Source organism: Loxodonta africana, chromosome 6, assembly GCF_030014295.1.
Source record: "Loxodonta africana isolate mLoxAfr1 chromosome 6, mLoxAfr1.hap2, whole genome shotgun sequence".
NCBI lineage: Eukaryota > Metazoa > Chordata > Mammalia > Proboscidea > Elephantidae > Loxodonta > Loxodonta africana.
The window spans coordinates 563,888-586,943 of record NC_087347.1 but is presented as its reverse complement, the minus strand read 5'-3'; the positions used below and the strand labels follow the sequence as shown (position 1 = coordinate 586,943).

Sequence of the window (23,056 nt, the reverse complement as noted above, 5' to 3'; positions counted from 1 at the left end):
AGGAGATGGATTGACACAGTGGCTACAACAATGGGCTCAGGAATAACAATGATCATGAGCATGGTGTGGGACAGGGCAGTGTTTTGTTCTGTTGTACATAAGGTCACTATGAGTTGCAACTGACTCAATGGCAACTAATGACAACAACAACAATGGGAGCCCTGGTGGCGCAGTGGTTAAAGCACTGGGTTTCTCCCCAAAAGGTCGGTAGTTCGAACTCACTAGTTGCTCTGCAGAGAAGATGCAGCAGTCTATTCTCGTAAAGATTACATAGCCTTGAAAATCCTATAGGGTAGTTCACTTTGTCTTATAGGGTAGCTGAGTCAGAATCTATTCCATGACAACAGGTTTGTTTTTGCAATGATATGATTTACTTTCGTAACAGTAAAATGATACTTACCATTTTTGGCAAGGATGACTGACATGTATTCCTTGTAGAAGGAGTCCACATACAGCAGTAAGCTTGGGGTTTGCACTGTTTGGAAGCTGAAGCTGATCATCTCTCTGGCTAAGGTCATGTCCCCGTGGAATGAGGCAGCATAGGAGCTGGAGTTTGCACTTAAGGAATAATATTCTTGAAAATTGTAAGTCACTGAGGAGCCAGTTCCAAAATAGGCAGAAATCTCTGAAATAATATGCACATTTTTTATGTTAAAAAGATTAAGGGTCTCATTTTAAGTATATCTTTTAAATTATATTTAACTTATTTTAATTTTCAGAAAAAATAACAAATAGAAGAGTAGGATATAATATAATTAAAGAAAAATTTTTTTAATATAATAAGCACCCACATATCTGAGAGATGAGCAACAGTTAATTGATGGACTTCAGGGCCATTCTCAAGAGTCTTATATATGTTTATACACATGCTTTCCCTCCAGTGTGATGTCTCTACCTGAAGTTCAGTGTGCTTCTGCTGGTTTCAGGCAGAAATCAGGCTCCCTGGCTTTTACCTCCTTTACTTTCTACTTCCTTCCTTAAATTTCCCTTGATTTAGTCCTTTGCAGGTAGCAGGCTGTGATTTTTGCCAGGAGTGATGAAGGGAGGAGGCCTAAGGGTTCCTCTCTCTTTCTCTTTTGTCTCTAAGAAACATATTTATTTTCTAGGAGAAATAGTCTCTTGCCAGCTTTAGGGGAAGGCTTTCACTTTCTGTCAGCTCTGGAAGAAGGTCCTTGTATCTTTTTTTTTTTTTTTTTGCCTTAAGTGAAAGTTTACAAACCAAGTCAGCCTCTCATACAAAAACTTATATACACCTTGCTGTATACTCCTGATTTGCTCTGCCTCTTATGAGACACCACGCTCCTTCCCTCCACTTTCTATTTTCATGTCCATTCTGCCAGCTTCTGATCCCCTCTGCCTTCTCACTTCCTCTGTAGACAGGAGCTGCCCACATAGTCTCATGTGTCTACTTGATCCAAGAAGCTCACTCTTCACTGGTATTATTTTCTATCCCATAGTCCAGTCCAATCCCTGTCTGAAGAGTTGGCTTTGGGAATGGTTCCTGTCTTGGACTAACAGAAGGTCTGGGGACCATGACCTCTGGGGTCCTTCTAGTAGTCACAGTCAGACCATTAAGTCTGGTCCTTTTATGAGAATTTGAGGTCTGCATCCCACTGCTCTCTTGCTCCCTTAGGGGTTCTCTGTCATGTTCCCTGTCAGGGCAGTCATCTGTTGTAGCCAGGCACCATCTAGCTCTTCTGGTCTCAGGATGATGTAGTCTCTGGTTTATGTGGCCCTTTCTGTCTCCTGAGCTCATGATTACCTTGTGTCTTTGGTGTTCTTCATTCTCCTTTGCTCCAGATGGGTTGAGACCAATTGATGCATCTTAGATGGCTGCTTGCTAGTGTTTAAGACCCCAGACGCCACTCTCCAAAGTGGGATGCAGAATGTTTTCTTTACAGATTTTATTATGCCAGTTGGCTTAGATGTCCCCTGAAACCATGGTCCCCAAACCTCTGCCCCTGCTACGCTGGCCTTCGAAGCATTCAGTCTATTCAGGAAACTGCTTTGCTTTTGGTTTAGTCCACTTGTGTTGACCTCTCCTGTATTGTGTGCTGTCTTTCCCTCCACTTAAAATAGTTCTTATCTACTATCTAATTAGTGAAAAACCCTCTCTCTCCTTCCCTCCCCACTCTCATAACCATCAAAGAATATTTTCTTCTCTGTTTAAACTATTTTTTGAGTTCTTATAATAGTGGTCTCATACAATATTTGTCCTTTTGCAATTGACTAATTTCACTCAGCATAATGCCTTCCAGATTCCTCCATGTTATGAAATGTTTCATCAGTGTTCTTTATCAACGCGTAGTATTCTGTTGTGAGTATACCATAATTTATTCATCCATTGATGGGCACCTTAGTTGCTTCCATCTTTTTGCTACTGTGAACTGTGCTGCAATGAACATGGGTGTGCATATATCTGTTCATGTAAAGGCTCTTATTTCTCGAGGATGTATTCCAAGGAGTGGGATTGCTGGATTGTATGGTAGTTCTAGTTTTAGCTTTTTTAAGGAAGCACCAAATTGATTTCCAAAGCAGTTGTAGCATTTTACATTCCCACCAGCAGTGTATAAGTGTTCCAGTCTCTCCACACCTCTCCAACATTTATTATATTGCATTTTTTGCATTAATGCCACCCTTGTTGGATGGAGATGGAATCTCATTGTAGTCTTGATTTACATTTCTCTAATGGCTAAAGATCCTGAGCATTTCCTCATGTATCTGTTAGCTACCTGAATGTCTTCTTTAGTGAAGTGCCTGTTCATACCCTTTGCCTACTTCTTAATTGGGTTATCTTTTTGTAGTCGAGTTTTTGCAGTATCATGTAGATTTTGGAGAACGGACACTGATTGGAAATGTCATAGCTAAAAACTTTTTCCCAGTCTGTAAGTAATCTCCTTACTCTTTTGGTGGAGTCTTCAGATGAGCATAGGTGTTTGATTTTTAGGAGCTCCCAGTTATCTAGTTTCTCTTCTGCACTGTTAGTAATGTTTTGTATACTGTTTATGCCATGTATTAGGACTCCTGGTGTTGTCCCTATTTTTAATTCCATGACCCTTATCGTTTTAGATTTTATATTTAGGTCTTTGATCCATTTTGAGCTCGTTTTTGTGCATGGAGTGAGGTATGGGTCTTGTTTCATTCTTTTGCAGACGGATATCCAGTTATGCCAGCACCATTTGTTAAAGAGACTGTCTTTTCCCCATTTAACTGACTTTGGGCCTTTGTCAAGTATCAGCTGCTCATATGTGGATGGATTTATGTCTGGATTCTCAATTCTGTTCCATTGGTCTATGTGCCTGTTGTTGTACCACCATGAGGCTGTTTTGACTACTGTGGCGGTATAATAGGTTCTAAAATCAGGTAGAGCGAGGCCTCCCACTTTGTTGTTCTTTTCCCGTAATGCTTTACTTATCCGGGGCCTGTTTCCCTTCCATATGAATTTGGTGATTTGTTTCTCCATCTCATTAAAAAATGTCTTTGGAATTTGGATTGGAATTGCATTGTATCTATAGATGGCTTTTGGTAGAATAGACATTTTTAAAATGCTAAGTCTTCCTATCCATGAGCAAGGCATGTTTTTCCACTTATGTAGGTCTCTTTTGGTTTCTTGCAGTAGTGTCTTATAGTTTTCTGTGTATAGGTCTTTTACATCTCTGGCAAGATTTATTCATAAGTATTTTATTTTCTTGGGGGCTACTCTAAATGGTATTGATTTGGTGATTTCCTATTCAACGTTCTTTTTGTTGGTGTAGAGGAATCCAACTGATTTTTTGTATGTTTATCTTGTATCCTGATACTCTGCTGAACTCTTTTATTAGTTTCAGCAGTTTTCTTGAGGATTCTTTAGGGTTTTCTATGTGTAAGATCATGTCATCTGCAAACAGAAATACTTTTACTTCTTCCTTATGAATCTGGATGCCCTTTATTTCTTTATCTAGCCTAATTGCTCTGGCTAGGATGAGGGTCCCTCTCCTCAGAGACCAACACACAGTCTTATCTAGTTATGTCAGCCTCATCCACTGGGAACAAATGATGGGATGATGGCATCACATGGATTTGATCAAGGGAAGCAGTCCTTTGTCCAGCAGGACTGTCCATCTTCCCTAAATCAGTTTGTGAGCTTGTGTCTTTGGCATTCTAAGTAAGATGGATTCTCCAGACGTGTGCACGCAAGGGGGTGGGGGGAGGCATGGGTGGTTTAATCACTGTACTGCCACCTGTCTCCCTGGGACAGAGGTCCACACACCGCATAGCAAACCACAGTCATTCAGAAACCTCCCCACAAACCTACTCTCAGGACACATAATGTCTCATCATCCTCAACACAATATCGACTGCTAGTAAAATGTTTCTCTGCAGGAAAACATTCAGCTTGCACTTAGTGGAGGTGGACATGGAACCATTAAAACATTAAGATTTTTATTCATGGAGAAGGGATAAAATACCTTTGTAATTGACTTTCGTGAGGTACAGTTAGGTATAATAAACACATCCCTTTGAAGTGTAAAACTCAGTGAGTTTGACAGAGGTATACACCCATGAAATAACTACCACAGACAATATTCAGGACATTTCCAATTTTTTCATGATCCTTTTTGTGCTTATTTGTAGTGACTGCCTTCTTTAATCTCCAAGCCCAGGCAACCACTGGCTTGCTTTCTGTTGCTCTAAATTAGTTGGCATTTTCTAGAATTTCGTGTAAATGGAATCACACTCTTTTTTTTTTTTTTGGAATCATACTTCTTTTACTCAGCCTAATGATTTTGGGGTTAATCCATGTTCTTGAGGATTAGTATTCCACTAATGGATATACTATAATTTTCTTATCTCTCACACTATTGATAAACATACAGGTTGTTTCTAGTTTTTGGATCTTATTCAATCTTCCATGGACATTTGTGTACAAGTCTTTGGGTAGACCGACATTTGCATTTATCTTGGCTAAATAGGAATGGGATAGCTGGATCCCACTCTTAGGACTCCCCTAGGAGCTGGATCCTATGGATCAGGTAATAAGTGTACGAGTGCATATGTGTGAGAAACTGACAAAGAGTTTTCCCAAGTGGCTGCAGCATTTTATACTCACACCAGTGGGGGTTGAGAGTTCCAGTTTTCTCACATCGGTTCCAATACTTAGGACTGGCACCCACTTGGTATGCAGTGGTATTTAATTATGGGTTTAATTTTCATTTTCCTTATGACTGACAATGTTGAGTATATATTCATGTGCTTCTCTGCCATTTGTATCTCTCATTTGATGAAGTGTCTGTTCAATTTTTTGCCCATTTTATCTTTGGATTGTTTGTCTTCATCTTCTTATTGTTGGGTGTAAAGTATTATGTATTCTGAATTCAAGTCCTTTGGAAGTATTTTCTTAACAGTTATTTCTTACTTACCAGTGTCTTTTGAAGACTAAAAAACCTTCATTTTAATAAACCTCATTTATCAATTTTTAATGATTTATATTCTGTCTGCCTCAAGGTGAAAAGTATTTTCTTCTAGAATTTTTGTAATATTAGCTTTTACATTTAAGCCTATGATCCATTTCAAGTTACTTTTTGTCTATGGTGTGGGTTAAGTGGTAAGTGACTTTTGTTCTCCATTTGGGTGCCCAGTTGTTCCAGAACCAATTGCTTAAAGAACTCCCCTTCCTCTGATTGTATGGCCTTAACACTTTTGTGGGAAATCAGTTGACTAGAGGTATGGATTCATTCATGGATTCTCTATTTTTTTCCATTGCTGACTTGTTGTTTTTTTTAAAAAAATTGCTTTGGAAATGCAAGGCCAAATGCATTTCCATATAAAATTTAGAATTATCCGGCCAATTTCTACAAAGAAAAAAAAAAATGTTGAAATCTTGATTGAGGGAGAACTGATCAATTTGAGGAGAGCTGACGTAGTAACAACATTGAGCCCTCCAATTCATCAATGTGATATATTCCTCCATTTGTTTAGATGTTAATTTCTTTCAGCAGTTTTTATTGTAGAGATATTACACATATTTTGTTGTTTGTGGAGGAGGAAGGATTAGTAGACCACTTTTCTGTGCCAACAATAGCAGAAGTTTCCTTAGCACCATTGAATATCACCCGCGTAGGTGAAAAGTGTCTTGGAATGGTGACAGAAGGCTGATTGACCACCACAGACTGGTCCTCAAGCACAGCCTATATAATTGTGCTCTGACCACTTCTAGGCAGCTAATTGCCATGTTTTAAAAATCAATAGCTGATCCAGTTAGGTATCCAATTTTGTGCTCTAAAGCCCAGTAGGCTGTTAAGGGCAAAATACGACAGCCAAGAATTCTTGAAGGATGTTGAAATTTGCTTTGATGAGTCTGTTTTCTCTGAGTATCTGTGGAAATATAAAGCTCGTAAGTACTTTCCCAGAATTACGTCCGCACTACAATCAGCTCCTTCAGTCTTTTCAAAGAATGCTTGTGATTTCTGAGAATGAGAGAGGCTGAAAAATTTTACCTTAGCAACAGATCATCAACAAACTCCAGAGCAAAATGTTTTAATGACTCTTTTAGTTTGACTCAATATTTAATGAAAAATTTATTTACTATACCAATAAAAATATTTTCTGGAAAAAAATTGTACTACTGAAATTAGTATTTTAAATAATAATGACTCCTAAAGTAATATTGAAATAGGCAAAGGCCACAGGAGGAAGATTGTTAATGGCACATTATCCGAGAACATCAGCATTAGGTAGAAAAATAAGAATGTATAGAGAGGCCTCCAAGAAGCCAGATGGGTTGGTACTGGATTTTACAGCAGTAGTCACTGGCTTTTCAAGAGTAGGATCACATTTCTTCCTAATAAAGTAAGAAAGGAAGGAGCCCTGGAGGTTCAACAGTTAAGTGCTTGACTGCTAACTTAAAGGTTGGTGTTTTGAACCCACCCAGTGGCTCTGATGGAGAAAGGCCTGGTGATCTGCTGCCATAAAGATCGAAGCCTAGGCAACCCTATGGGGCAGGCTACTCTGTCACATGGGGTTGCCGTAAGTTGGACTTGACTTGATGGCTCACAACAAAATAAGATAGGCTGTAAAAGAGTGATGGAACTTAGGGGCTGAAATAATTTTATCAAATAGTTGCACAGAAAGGGTTTTGCACAGTTTTTAGGTGTCTGACACAGGCAGCTTATTCCCACTGGCTAAGCTCCTCCTTGCACTCACCGTCGGAGCAGAAGGGTCCAGTGAATGCTGAGAGCTCGCAGTCGCAGGAGAACCCACGGGGCCTCTCTTGGCAGTGCCCGCCATTGTGGCACAGGTGTCCATAGGTGCTACAGTGCCCTGGGCAGCCAGGCTCCACACCTGGTGTGACCTTGGCCCTTTCCTCGAGGTCCAGCACCTGCCCGTTGAGCTGCAGTGACCGGATGCAGCCCAGGAAGCCTCTCTGCCTGGTGGCCGTGCCGCCTGTTGGGGCACAGTGAGCTTTACGAGAAGTGGCAACGCCTGGGGCTTCCCAAAGTTATGAACAAACATAATGTTGGAAACATAAATATTGACAGTGTTGGGGAATACTCAAGAAAACTGAAAAATAATTCATTTTTAAAGGTGAGTTTGGTTAACGTTTACTCTAACAGATTCCTTCTCCATTAACTGAGAAGTTATTTTTAAGTTAGCTTCATTAGAATGAAGAATAAAATTTAATAGGACATTGATATTACTACAATAACTGTAGTGTAACGTGATGTATCTACCACCTATCTGTTTGTCATTCTGTGGTGGCTTGCATGTTGCTGTGATGCTGGAAGTTATGCCACGAGCATTTCAAATACCAACAGGTCACCCATGGTGGGCAGGTTTCAGCAGAACTTCCAGACTAAGACCAGCTAAGAAGAAAGGTCTGGTGATCTACTTCTGAAAATGAGTCAATGAAAACCCCACGGATCACAACTGAATACTGTCTGATAGAGTGCTGGAAGACTAGCTCCCTAGGTTGGAAAGCACTCAGAATACCTAGTGGCCTCAACAATGGACTCGAGCACATCAACGATCATGAAGGTGGTGCAAGACCAGGCCACGTTTTGTTCTGTTTACATGGACTCATCATGAGTTGGCGCTGACTCCATGGCAACTATCAACAACAACAACAATGGGATATATACTGAAATGGTTACCTAAAGTGTAAGAATTTTTAAATTGAAAATAGACTCCCACTTCTAGCAAAGACTGGGTTTACTTACTCTCCCACCTTGAAAAACAACTAAAATATCTTAAAAAAAAAAGAAACAGTTCCGTAGACTCTGGGCATCTAGGGACAGATGACGATGATCTCTGAGATAGGAATAAATCATGATGGAAGACCTGCAAGTGCCCCCAGGCCACCGCCAGGGGAGTTTCCAGGCCACTGCTAGGGTTCATTTTCAGGCCCCATCACAGGATAAGGATGAGGAGAGGGGCCACAGAACAGGGGGAGCCCCAGGGGAGTAGTGCTGTGGCAGGGGGAGTGGCCAGGGGAGGTGCTGTGATGGGGGAGCAGTGAGTGGAGCTGGGAGGGAGGGAGTTCCAAGGGGAAAGTGCTGGGGGTGTCTGCTGTCTCTCTCAGGACAAAGAAGCACTTGCCAGCACAGGTGTGAGCAAAAGACCTGGGGCCAGGCAGAACCACTCTAAAAGACCACAGGAAACAGCCTGGGGCTCACACAGGACTGGGCAAGCTGTCTGTTTCCACCAGCAGAGTAACAACCACAAAATCCAGGAGACATCACCAGGTATAGAACTGAAGAGGATTTAAAATTAATCCTCGACTTATTGCTGCTCTGAAAGACACTTAAAAGCAAGACCCCAAGATAAACTGCTTCCAACTAACTTAATCTCACTCCAGACAAAGCTCAAGAATATTTAAAGAAATAAAACAAAATAAAAAAACACCCAGCATGCAACAAGGTAAAATTCACAGGGTTTGAGGTCCTATAAAAAAATCGCCAAGCATACAAAGAAGCAGGAACATATATATGACTGACCTCGAGGAGAAAAAGCAATCAATTGAAAAAAAATCAATTGAAAGACATCTAAAAATGGTATAAAAAAAATGGTATAGATAAGAAAATTCACAGATGAAAATATTGAAAGAATTATTGTGATTGTATTCCATATGTTCAAAAAGCCCAAGAATGATTGAACATTTTACACAGAGGCATGGGATATATTGAAGAGACCCAAACTGAGCTTTTGGAGGGGAAAAAGAAAAACTACAATTTCTAGGAAGGAAAATACTTCAAATAGAATTAACAGAACATTACTCATTGAAGGAGAAAAGGTTAGTGAACTTAAACACTTGGTGTTATGGATTGAATTGTGTTCTCCAAAAATAAGTCTTGTAAATTCTAACCTCTAAATCTGTGGTTTGGAAACCCTGATGACGTAGTGATTAAGTGCTATGGCTGCTAGCCAAAAGGTCGGCAGTTCAAATCCGCCAGGCGCTTCTTGGAAACTCTATGGGGGAGTTCTACTCTGTCTTATAGGCTCGCTATGAGTCCGAATCAACTCTACAGCAGTGGGTTTGGTTTTTTTTTTTTTTTTTTGGTTTAAACCTGTGGTTATAATCCCATTTGAGAATGGGTGTCTTTGTTGTGTTAATGAAGCAGGATTAGTATAGGGTGTGTCTTGAGTTAATCTCTTTTGAGATATAAAGGAAAATAAACAAGCAAGCTGGGAAGCAGAGACAGGGGAAGACTGATGCCAACCAAAACACATGGAGATCTCCAAGGAACCAGGAAATAAGCTGAAGAGACAAGCACCTCCCCCACAGCCAACAGAGAGAGAAAACCAGAGCCCTGGATTCTTACTTCTAAGCCTGTAAACTGTGAGAAAATAAATTTGTTTGTTAAAGCCACCCATTTATGGTATTTCTGTTGAAGCAGTGCTAGATAACTAAGATATTTAGCAATGTAAACTTGCCAAAATGATCACAGTGTTAAAGAGAGTGAAAAATAAAAATGAACAGAGCATCAGTGAGCTGTGGGACAGCTTCAAGAAGCCCAAAATATGTTAATGAGACTTCCTGAAAGGAGAGAGCGAGGAATGGAAAATACATCACAGCTGAAAAAAAATCTAAATTTGATGAAAACTATATAACACTCAGTAAAGCCCTAAATCAAGAAACATGAAGACAAATAAACTAAGGCACATGATAAAAAATACTTAAAAGAATGAATAAATACAAAATACTGAAAGCAACCAGAAAAGAAAAGATACATTATACAGAGGAACAAAGATAGAGATGAGAGCAGATTTTCATCAGAAACAGTGCAGAACAGGAGACACTGGGCAACAGCTTTAAAGTACTGAATAAATCAAAAAACTGTCAGCACAGAAATATTTTCCTAGAAAAAATATGTTTCAAAAGCAAAAGTGAGATAGATACTTCTTCAGATAAACAAGAGCCAAAAAAAAAAAAAATTCATCACCAACAGGCTTGTACTACAAGAAATATAAAAGGAAATCTTTCAAGTAGAAGGATTGCCAGATGGAAAACTAGATCTACACAAAAAAGTGAAAGTTCCCATAAACAACTTTTATGTGAGTAAAATATAAAAACATGTTAGCATTATTAAATCTATTTAAAATATAACTGACTATGTTAAGAAAAAGTATTAACAATGTGTTTTGAGGCGTATGACACCTGAAGAAATACTATGTGTGACAACAAAGTCACAAAAACTGGGAGGGGGAGAAATGGAAGACACTGTTTTAAGTTTCCTTAACTATACATGGGGTAGAATAATATTGCTTGTACATGGGGTAGGATAATATCACCAACACAAGGGGCAGAATGATATTGCCTGAAGGTAGACTGTGGTAAGTTAAAGATGACTATATACCCAAATTACTATACACCCCTTGATGACTAAGGGGTGTGCGACCCAAGCCATGGTCTTTTCAATCGCTTTATATGCATGTGAATGCTCGACAATGAAAACAGAAGACAGAAGAAGAGTTGAAGCATTTGAACTGTGGTGCTGGTGAACAATATTGAATATACTGTGGAATGCCATAAAAACAGACAAATCAGTCTTAGAAGAAATACTACCAAAGTGCTCTTTAGAAATGAGAACGATGAGACTTTGGGTTGCTTAGTTTGTACACGTCATCAGGAAAGAGCAATCACTAGAAAAGGAATCATGTTTGGTAAGGCATAAAAAAGCAAAAATGGGGGAAATCTTCAATGACATGGAGTGACACAGTGGCCGAAACAATGGACTCAAGCCAGGGCTTTGAACCTGTTCGAACTGAGTTGTCATGGTCAATGTAGTAAAATTGGAACAGACTGAAATTTTTAAAATTTGGATGAAGCAGACTGATAACTGGAATGGGAAAAATTACAGGTCAAAGCCCTGCTGGAAACTTAATCTCCCCCTTAGTAAACAAGGGTGGTGTGGGCGTTGCATAGCAACCAAATGTCTCTACCGGCAGAGTCAGAAACAGCAGCGCCCTGCTCAAAGATGGTTGCTGACCACACCGTTTTGAATGTGTGTTGCTCTTCACAATCCTGGCAATAAGCCAATCTCCTGCATCAGGCTCCTGAAAGGGCTCACTATACCTCTTCCAAGTCTCCCATTCTTGTACCCACATTTTAAAAATTCGGGTCCCTTCGGGCAGACTCACCCACGAAGAGCTGGCTGTTGAGTTGTAGCAGCACATGCCCGTCAGTGGGGGCAGACTGCTCCACCCGTGGGAGCAGGTCCACCTGCAGCGACGCCTCCTTCGTGTTCCTCTCAGCATGGATGAGGTGCCACCGGTTGTCATTGAGGGGCCCGAAGGCCCTCACCGTAACCTCACACGGTCCATTCCCCACATCAAAGGAGAAGGCCACCTCTGTGGGGGCTGCAACATCAGACATGGAAGTTATCTCCTGAGAGGGAGTGGACCTTGGCCATGCATGGAAGGGGCACCCTCAACAAAGGCTGTGAAGAGGGCACAGTGTGGTCCTAAGGATTAGTAGGAGCTGTGATGTTGAGTGGTCAGTTACCTTTGAAGTAGGATGGGAAGGTAAAGCTAACAAAGGAAAAAAAAATGTGTCATGTCAACCCCAACTCATGGTGACCCCATGCGTGTCAGAGTAGAACTGTGCTCCGTAGGGTTCTCAAATGGCTAATTTTTCAGAAGTAGATCATCAGGCCTTTCTCCTGAGGTGCCTCTGGGTGGACTTGAAATCTCTAACCTTTCAGTTAACAGCTGAGCATGTTAATGTTTGCACCACCCTGTGACTCCTAAAGTTAATTTGCAATGGGGAAAAATACTGATTTTAAGAAATGTAAACTCAGAACTTAGTATTCGTACTGCTAAACGCTAAACTGAAAAGACAATTGCCCGTGGCAAGTGAACTAGAAAACATCTGGATTTATATACAGAGCTTAACCCAGAACTTTTCATAGTTTTATAAGCACACTGCAGGTGCCAGAGACACACATGAAAGCTTAGTGCAGTCAAAGAGTTTGGAATTCAATGAAAGCTTTGTTGAACAGCTAGCTGAATTTGAATCCTGTCTATACCCACTTGAGTTTTCTTAACTGGTCCTGGCGAGGACAGGAACTTTCCATAGGATGTCAACTGCATTATCAAGCACATATAGATCATCTTCTTTTAAAGCTAGTCAGTGGGATTCATGGGATTTCAGGTCAGGAAGTGAGCTAGTGAAGACACAGGACTGATACAGGAGGTACCAGACCACCGCAGGCATGAGACCACCTCAAGTTTGCTCAATGATTACTTGATGATGGTGCCCTTTGACTTCTCTGGGAACTCACAGCGCAGCTCCAGGCTGATGAAGTCAGTGATACCCAGATTCTCCAAAAACACCCCCGACGAGGCTGTTGTCTTGAAAAAGAAAGACACGTCGGCACTGAGCTCTCCATGGAAAGTAGGAAAGTGAAGGTAGGAGGACTCTGTGTGGAAGGATGCTGAGTTCCAGAATGATCCTTATTGGGGGAAAAGAAGGAAGAAAAGGTTAGAAAACAAATCCAGGACGCTCCTAGAATTTTTACTGTTAAATGTTGTCATAACCTAAGAAGCCCACTTTTTCCATCCTTTTGACACTTTCCTGAACATAAATGTCTGAATGGAGAGTTTGTGATTTTATGAGAATTTGGAGTAGGTGTGGCCTATGTGGTGGAGGAGTGACCCTTTTAAGGAACCCTGGTGGTGCAGTGGCTAAGAGCTTGGTTGCTAATTGAAAAGTTGGTGGTTTGACCCCATCAGTGGCTCTGTGGGAAAAAGACCTGGCGAGTTGCTCCTGTAAAGATTACAGCCTAGGAAACCCTATGGGGAAATTCTATTCTGTCACATGGAGCCGCTATGAGTCAGAATCGACTCAACAGCACCTAACAACAACAACAACATGATGAAGATGTCTTCAGTTTGAATGCTATATCCAGGCAGATCACTCTGATGATGCTCCACCATATTTTGATGGTCAAAACATAATTTATTCATCATCTGAAACTTTAAGCACCTACATAACTTTTTGTCCTATAGGGTCGCTATGAGTCGGAATCGACTTGACGGCACTGGGTGCTGGGTACATAATTTTGAATTAAAAAAAAAAAAAGCCTGCAGAAATCCAAAGAGTTGCCCATCCTAATCTGTCTAACCCAGACGTGCCCAAAAGTTCCTCTCAGTCAACACTGCTTCCGTGTAGTGGAGCTCTCTGTCCTCGGGCTGGACCAGGTGGCCATACAGCCTCTTGGGATGTAAGACCAATCAGGAGACCACCATTTTGAGCTATGAGCATGTACTCATGAGCGTACCCTTTTCATCTCAATGTATTCCCACCGCTCCTTACTAAAGGGGATTGGGCAGAAATCAAATTCACTACACTGGTTTCTGCTGGTGCAATTTCACTTCACGCAAAAGCAATGCAGAATAAATGCTCAAAACATTTTAAAGATGCTAAAATGGTTTAAGAGGCACCTTTCCCCAAATCAACATATTGACTGGGAACAAAGCAAAAAGCACATTGTGACCCTGTAATACGAGGGGAATTTAAATCTCCACCCAGGTGGTGTTCATCTGTCCTTTCCCGTCCACTTGCCCAAGGCTTCCCTGTGGAGAAGACACTGAGGGCTCTTCTGTGTTTAGGTGACACTGGATGTCGTAGCAGTGAGCTGTGATGTGGCATGAGATATGACCCACTGCAAATGGAGATCTTTAATTTCAACAGCCCACATCTGCCAATGCACAGTGTCTGATAACAGCCTCACATCTAAATTACTTTTCCTTAAGAATAAGTCCATACATTCAGGTCAGAAAATCGATATCAAAATATCCACTCATGTTATTATCAGGGGCAGATAATTTCCGTGTGTGTGAACAGGTCTGCCTCTATTCTGTCAGCTGAGCTGTGAGTGGGGCTCGTCAGCTCCTCAGCTTTGCCCGGCAGGACCTCATTCAGAAGGAGCCTACTCCTGAGTTTTCTGTGGCTACTGTGTCCCACACGCTTTGGGTCAGATTTTCAGTGGAGAATACATTTTAAATGTGGTTCATGTTTTCCCCTAGGGTGTAATTAGATGGAGATGTTTGCATGCATCTCAATTTCCTCTTTACAGCTGTTTCTGTGCTGAGTCACAGTGAAAGAGATGAAAGAGAAGGTGCAAGACACTCAGGAGAGAAGGAGGCTCTGGCGTGACACCTAGCAGGACCGCTACTGAACCATCACAGAAGAAAACTCGGATTAAACCAACACAAAAGACTGACCAGTAGGCACTCCTACCAAGGCTGGCTGACTGTTCCTCAGGAACGCTTGAATTTATTAAAATTCCAAATTAGAGAAAACTTTTCGAAGGTACATCTTTTATTTCTTTTCCATTCTATAAGTAGGTTAAGGCAGGGTGCCCGGGAGAAAGCTCTGGCACGGTGTCATCCAGTGGGTTAGAATCTGCTTCCCAGGGATTGCCTCTGTTTGGACAAGGAGCATCTCTGGGTGATGAACACCTTCTGACCAACAGCTATGTTACTCATTAGCAAGCCCTTACTCTTGGAATCTGTAGAAACAAATTATGTGTGAATGCATTAAGGCCCATTTCATATAAATTATTAAGGAAAAAATAAATGCCAATGTAGTCATGCCCCAAACTGGCACTGGGCAATGGTCGAGTAAACTCAAAAAGTGAGGCTGCTCCCTCCACCTGGTCGTCAGTGCCCTCGAGCACCCCAGGAGTTATATGTTGTTGTTAGGTGCCGTCGAGTTGGTTCCGACTCATAGCGACACTACGCACAACAGAACAAAACACTGCCTAGTCCTGAGCCATCCTCACAATCGTCGTTATGCTTGAGCTCATTGTTGCAGCCACTGTGTCAATCCATCTCATGGAAGGTCTTCCTCTTTTCCGCCAACCCTGTACTCTGCCAAGCATGATGTCCTTCTCCAGGGACTGATCCTTCCTGACAACATGTCCAAAGTATGTAAGACTCTCAAGCACCCCAGGAGTTTTATATATATATAATATAATAAAATAAAATAATAAAATAAAATAGGGAATCCAATTCTTATTTGTATGGTTGAGGGAGATGTAATAAATACACACAGATATATTCCTTTCAGGAAAATTAGCTTTGACAATCTGATAAGATTAAAGCTGATTTCATAAATATTTTCTTAACTGTTATTTAACCCATTAATAAATTATCCCAATAACTAACTATCGTTTTGAAAGGAACAAGAGCCTTAATTATGAGGCACATTGTTTTATAAAACAAGATTTGAACTTCCAGAATAAAAGCTATAAAAAATTCTCTTTCTTGAAACTATAAACTAGGAAAAAGCAAGGGTGAGAACTGTATTTATAGTCAAATTCATGTTTCTAGTCATTTAAGAAAATAAACTGGAACGCGTGGCTTTTTAATAAAAAGAGAACTCTACCAGTGGTTGTAATTTGACTTTTGATAACATAAAAACTCATGTACTGATTTTATACTTCACTGGTTCCTCTTTTGAGACTTTTAAATGCTGTTTTCAAATGTTTTGGAAAATAACAATTGGGATCAAATATAAAGCAAAATGAAAATAATGAAATATGGCTGGATATAATTACGGTTTTGGTCCATAGACCAGACTGAAAAGAGGACAAAGCTATTCATAACCGTCTGCACAGAGAAAACACACATTGCACACAGACATGTGTGAAATGAAATGGATGTGGCACACAGAAAACAGTAATTACTCTGAAAAGTTATTCATACAACAAACAGAGCTAACATCCACCTCACAGAAAAGGTATTCATCAGTCTTCAGCGCTTACGTTTATTTCTGGGTCTGTGTATACCTATGCTGATATTAACACCTAACAAATACACAGATTATTGATATTCCAAACACACACACATGATTTTACAATCTAGTGCATGTTGTTCTTAGGTGCCTTCAAGTTGGCTCCAACTCACAGTGACCCTATGCAAAACAGCAAGAAGCACTGCCTGGTTCTGCACCATCCTCAGAATCATTGCTGTTTGAGCCCATTGTTGCAGCCACTGTGTCAACCGATCTCATTGAGGGACTTCCTCATTTTCACTGACCCTCTGCTTTACCAGGCATGATGTCCTTCATTATGGATCCAAGTAACACGAAATTCTTGACAGCTTGAAAACTTTTTACTTTTATCATGCATGATGTTGCTTATTGGTCCAGTTGTGAAGATTTTTTGTTTCCTTTGTGTTGGGGAAAAAAAAAATTTTTTTTTTTTTTTTGGTGTTGAGCTGTAATCCATATTGAAGGCTGTGGTCTTTGATCTTCCTCAGTAAGTGCTTCCAGTCTTATTCACTTTCAGCAAGCAAAGTTGTGTCACCTGCATAATGCAGGTTGTTGATGCATCTTCCACCAATGCTGATGCTCCGCTCTTCTTCATATCCTCCAGCTTCTTGGGTTATTTTCTCAGCATACAGATTGAATAAGTATGGTGAGAAGACACAACCCTGACACACACCTTTCCTGATTTTAAACCACAAAGTATTCCCTTGTTCTGTTTCAACGACTGCCTTTTGGTCTATGTACAGATTCCTCATGAGTACAATTAAGAGTTCCGGAATTCTCATTCTTCACATAGTTATCCATAATTTGTCATGATCCATATAGTTGAATGCCTTTGCATAGTCGATGAAACACAGGTTAACATCTTTCTGGTATTCTCTGGTTTCAGCCAAGATCCATCTGACATCAGCGATGATATCCCTTGTTCCACGTCCTCTTCTGAATCCAGCTTGAATTTCTGGCACTGCCCTGTTGATGTACTGTTGCAGCTGTTTTTGAAGTGTCTTCAGCAAAATTTTACTTCATGTGATAATAATGATATTGTTCGATAATTTCCACAGTCTGCTGGATTGCTTTTCTTTGTAATGAGCACAAATATGGATCTCTTCCAGTCGGTTAGCCAGGTAGCTATCTTCCAAATTTCTTAGCGTAGACAGGTGAGCACCTCCACAGCTGCATCCATTTGTTGAAACATCTCAATTGATATTCTGTCAATTCCTGGATCCTTGTTTTTTGCCAATGCCTTCAGTGCAGCTTGGACTTTTTCCTTTAATACCATCAGTTCTTGATCATACGCTCCCTCCTGAAATGGCTGAACATCTACCAATTCTTTTTGGTACAGTGATTCTGTGTATTCCTTGCATCTTCTTTTGATGCTTCCTGTGTTGTTTATTATTTTCCCTGTAGAATCCTTCAGTATTGCAACTCTAGGCATGAATTTTTCTCTTCAATTCTTTCAGCTTGAAGAATTCTGAGAGTTTCTTCCCTTTTGATTTTCTAACTCCAGGTCTTTGCACATTTCATTATAATATTTTACTTCGGCTTCTCAAGCAGCTCTTTGAAATCTTCTGTTCAGCTTTTTACTTCATCACTTCTTCCATTTGTTTTGGCTACTCTATGTTCAAGAGCAAGTTTCAGAGTCTCTTCTCACATCCATTTTGGTCTTTTCTTTCTTTCCTGTCTTTTTAATGACCTCTTACTTTCTTCATATATGATGTCCTTGATGTCATTTTACAACTCATCTGGTGTTCAGTCATTAGTGTTCAGCCATCGAATCTATTCTTGAGATGGTCTCTAAATTCAGATGTGATATACTCAAGGTCATATTATTTATCATGGGCTTGTTTTAATTTTCTTCAGCTTCAACTTAAACCTGCATGTGAGCAATTGATGATCTGTTCTGCAGTCGGACCCTGGGCCTTGTTCTGACTGATGATATTCAGTTTTTCCCTCATCTCTTTCCACAGACATAGTCGATTTGATTCCTGTGTTTTCTATCTGGTGAGATCCACATGCATAGTCGCCATTTGTGTTGTTGCAAAAAGGTATTTGCAATGAAGAAATCATTGATCTTGTAAAATTCTATCGTGTAATCTCATTTGTCTTTCTATCATCAAGGCCATATTTCCCAACTACAGATTATTCTTTTTGCTTCCAACTTTCAGCATTCCAATCACTAGTAATTATCAATGCATTTTGATTGCATGTTTGATCAATTTCAGACTGCAGAAGTCAGTAAAAATCTTCAATTTCCTCATCGTTGGCATTAGTAGTTGTGTGTAAATTTGAATAATAGTCATATTAACTGGTCTTTCTTGTAGGCATCTGGATATTATCCTATCACTGACAGCATTGTACTTCAGGATAGGCCTTGAAATGTTCTTTTTGATGATGAATGCAATGCCATTCCCCTTCAATCTGTCATTCCCAGTGTAGTAGACCATAGGATTGTTGGATTCAAAGCAGCCAATACCAGTCCATTCCAGCTCACTAATGCCTAGGATATTGATCTTTATGTGTTCTATTTCGTTTTTGATGACTTCTAATTTCCCTAGATTCATACTTCGTACATTCCACGTTCTGATTATTAATGGATGTTTGCAGCTGTTTCTTCTCATTTTAAGTAGTGCCGCATCAGCAAATGAAGGTCCCAGAAGCTTATTTCCGTCTACTTCATTAAGGTTCACTCTACTTTAAGAAGGCAGCTCTCTCCCAAGTAGTATTTTGAGCGTCTTCCACCCTGAGGGGCGCATTTTCTGGTACTACATCAGACAATGTTCCACTGTTAATTGTAACCTTTCCACTGGCCAGTTTTTTCAGATGTAGGCTGCCAGGCCCTTATTCCTAGTCTATCTTAGCCTGGAAGCTCCTCTGAAACCTGTTCACCAAGGGTGGCCCAGCTGTTATTTGAAATACTGGTGGCATAACTTCCAGCAACACAGGAACACACAAGCCATCATAGTACAACAAACTAACATATGTATGGTGGATCCAGTGCATGTTGTTGTTATTAGGTGCCGATGAGTCGGTTCCAACTCATAGCGACCCTATGCACAACAGAACGAAACATTGCCCGATCCTGTGCCATCCTTACAATTGTTGTTATGCTTGAGCTCATTGTTGCAGCCACTGTGTCAATCCACCTCATTGAGGGTCTTCTTCTTTTCCGCTGACCCTGTACTCTGTCAAGCATGATGTCCTTCTCCGGGGACTGATCCCTCCTGACAATGTGTCCAAATTATGAAAGATGCAGTCTTGCCATATTTGCCTCTAAGGAGCATTCTGTCTGCACTTCTTCCAAGACAGATTTGTTCGTTCTTTTGGCAGTCCATGGTATATTCAATATTCTTTGCCAACACCACAATTCAAAGGCATCAACTCTTCTTCGGTCTTCCTTATTCATTGTCCAGCTTTCACATGCATATGATGCGATTAAAAATACAGTGGCTTGGGTCAGGTGCACCTTAGTCTTCAGGGTGACATCTTTGCTCTTCAACACTTTGAAGAGGTCCTTTGCAGCAGATTTGCCCAATGCAATGTGTCTTTTGATTTCTTGACTGCTGCTTCCATGGCTGTTGATTGTGGATCCAAGGTAAATGAAAGCCTTGACAACTTCCTTCTTTTCTCCGTTTATCATGATGATGCTCATTGGACCAGTTGTGAGGATTTTTTTTTTTCTTTTTGTTCAGGTGTAATCCATACTGAAGGCTGTGGTCTTTGATCTTCATTAGTAAGTGCTTCAAGTTCTCTTCATTTTCAGCAGGCAAGTTTGTGTCATCTGCATAATGCAGGTTGTTAATGAGTTTTCCTCCAATCCCGATGCCCCGCTCTTCTTCATATAGTCCAGCTTCTCGTATTATTTGCTCAGCATACAGATTAAATAGGTATGGTGAAAGAATACAACCCTGATGCACACCTTTCCTGACTTTAAACCAATCAGTATCCCCTTGTTCTGTCTGAACAACTGCCTCTTGATCTATGTAAAGGTTCCTCATCAGCACGATTAAGTGTTCTGGAATTCCCATTCTTCACAGTGTTATCCATAGCTTGTTATGATCCACACAGTCAAATGCCTTTGCATAATCAATAAAACACAGGTAAACATCCTTCCGGTATTCTCTGCTTTTAGCCAGGATCCATCTGACATCAGCAATGATATCTCTGCTTCCACGTTCTCTTCTGAAACCGGCCTGAATTTCTGGCAGTTCCCTGTCGATAGACTGCTGCAGCCGTTTTTGACTGATCTTCAGCAGAATTTTGCTTGTGTGTGATGTTAATGATATTGTTCTATAATTTCCACATTCGGTTGGATAACCTTTCTGGGGAATAAGCATAAATATGGATCTCTTCCAATCAGTTGGCCAGGAAGCTGTCTTCCATCTTTCTTGGCATAGACAAGTGAGCACCTCCAGCGCTGCATCTCTTTGTTGAAACATCTCATTTGATATTCCATCAATTCTTGGAGTCTTGTTTTTTGCCAATGCCTTCAGAGCAGCTTGGACTTCTTCCTTCAGTACCATTGGTTCCTGATCATATGCCACCTCTTGAAATGGTTAAACATCGACTAATTCTTTTTGGTATAATGACTCTGTGTATTTCTTCCATCTTCTTTTGATGCTTCCTGCATAATTTAATATCTTCCCCATGGAATCCTTCACTATTGCAACTCGAGGCTTGAATTTTTTCTTCAGTTCTTTCAGCTTGAGAAACTCGGAGTGTGTTCTTCCCTTTTGGTTTTCCATCTCCCGCTCTTTGCACATGTCGTTATAATACTTTATTTTGTCTTCTCGAGAGGCCCTTTGAAATCTTCTGTTCAGTTCTTTTACTTCATGAATTCTTCCTTTTGCTTTAGCTGCTCGATGCTCAAGAGAAAGTTTCAGAGTCTCCTCTGACATCCATCTTGGTCTTTTCTTTCTTTTCTGTCTTTTCATTGACCTCTTGCCTTCTTCATGGATGATGTCCTTGATGTCATTCCACAACTTGTCTGGTCTTCAGTCACTAGTGTTCAATGCATCAAATCTATTCTTGAGATGGTCTCTAGATTCAGGTGTGATGTCATATTTTGGCTCTCATGGACTTGCTCTGATTTTCTTCAGTTTCAGCTTGAACTTGCATATGAGCAATTGATGGTCTGTTCTACAGTCTTCCCCTGGCCTTGTTCTGACTGAGGATATTGAGCTTTTCCATCGTCTCTTTCCACAGATGTAGTCAATTTGATTTCTGTGTGTTCCATCTGGTGAGGTCCATGTGTATAGTCTCCATTGATGTTGGTGAAAGAAGGTATTTGCAATGAAGAAGTCATTGGTCTTGCAAAATTCTATCATTCGCTCTCCGGCATTGTTTCTATCACCAAGGCCATATTTTCCAAATATTGATCCTTCTTCTTTGTTTCCAACTTTTGCATTCCAATCGCCAGTAATTATCAATACATCTTGATTGCACGTGTGATCAATTTCAGACTGTAGCAGCTGATAAAAATCTTCTATTTCTTCATCTTTGGCCCTAATGGTTGGTGCATAAAATTGAATAATAGTCGTATTAACTGGTCTTCCTTGTGGGCGTATGGATATTATCCTATCACTGACAGCGTTGTACTTCAGGATAGATCTTGAAATGTTCTTTTTGACGATGGATGCAACACCATTCCTCTTCAAGCTGTCATTCCCAGCGTAGTAGACTATATGATTGTCCAATTCAAAGTGGCCAGTACCAGTCCATTTCAGCTCACTAATGCCTAGGATATTGATGTTTATGTGTTCCATTTCATTTTTGACGTTTCAAAGTTTCCTAGATTCATACTTTGTACATTCCAGGTTCCAATTATTAATGGATGTTTGCAGCTGTTTCTTTTCATTTTGAGTCGTGCCGCATCAGCAAATGAAGATCAAGAAAGCTTTACTCCATCCACGTCATTAAGGTTGACTCTACTTTGAGGAAGCAGCTCTTCCCCAGTCATCTTTTGAGTACCTTCCAACCTGGGGGGCTCATCTTCCAGCACTATATCAGACAGTGTTCCGCTGCTATTCATAAGCTTTTCACTGGCTAATGCTTTTCAGAAGTAGACTGCCAGGCCCTTCTTCCTAGTCTGTCTTAGTCTGGAAGCTCAGCTGAAACCTGTCCTCCATGGGTGACCCTGCTGGTATCTGAATACCGGTGGCATAGCTTCCAGCATCACAGCAATACACAAGCCCCCACAGTACGACAAACTGACAGACATAGATTATTGATATTGATATTCTAAAGATGTGCACATTGGCGATTTTACCATTTGAGGCGTAATAACACACATGTTGCATTTTCTTACTATTGCTGATTATTCTTTCATCCACTTAGAACAGCAGGTCTAAAGGAAATAAAGAGTGGTAACTTTGGACCCAAAGCTTTAATGACCTCTCCCACTTCATTCTTGGCACTAGATAAAATGTAAAGTTAAGAACTAAATGAGTGATTTTGCTTAGGTTTTCCATATACATTACCCCCGTGCAATCAGTCCCCGTGGCTCAGTGGTTTAGTGCTTGGTTGCTAACTGAAAGGCTGGAGGTTTGAACCCATGAACTGCTCCTCTGGAGAAAGATGTGACAGTCTGCTTCCAAAAAGATTGCAGCATAGGAAACCCTATGGGCCAGTTAACTCTGTTCTATAGGGTCACTATGAGTTGGAATCAACTCAACAGCAATGGGTTTTTTAACCCCCTGTATTTGCATGGTTCTCAAACTGAAGTTGGAAAGGCTACGTGGGTGGGGTGGTATATGTAGGGTGGTGAGGGGTGTGGTATGGGTGGGATCTCATGAGTGGGGTCTTGTG

General features: G+C 40.6%; 1 protein-coding gene across 5 annotated transcripts in view; it reads right to left on the bottom strand.

Moving 5' to 3' along the window:
• LOC100661670 (contactin-associated protein-like 4) overlaps positions 1 to 23,056 on the bottom strand; it is a 162,058-nt gene that overhangs the window by 15,827 nt on the left and 123,175 nt on the right. For 4 of the 5 annotated variants that reach the window (XM_064286340.1, XM_064286343.1, XM_064286342.1 and 1 more), the window contains 4 exons: positions 12,759 to 12,929; positions 11,617 to 11,835; positions 7,183 to 7,422; positions 401 to 625 (listed from right to left, as the gene is read on the bottom strand). In XM_064286340.1, coding sequence (XP_064142410.1) covers positions 401 to 625; positions 7,183 to 7,422; positions 11,617 to 11,835; positions 12,759 to 12,929 — 855 coding nt within the window. The remainder of the gene's footprint in view (positions 1 to 400; positions 626 to 7,182; positions 7,423 to 11,616; positions 11,836 to 12,758; positions 12,930 to 23,056) is intronic. The other variant, XM_064286344.1, reaches the window with a different exon arrangement.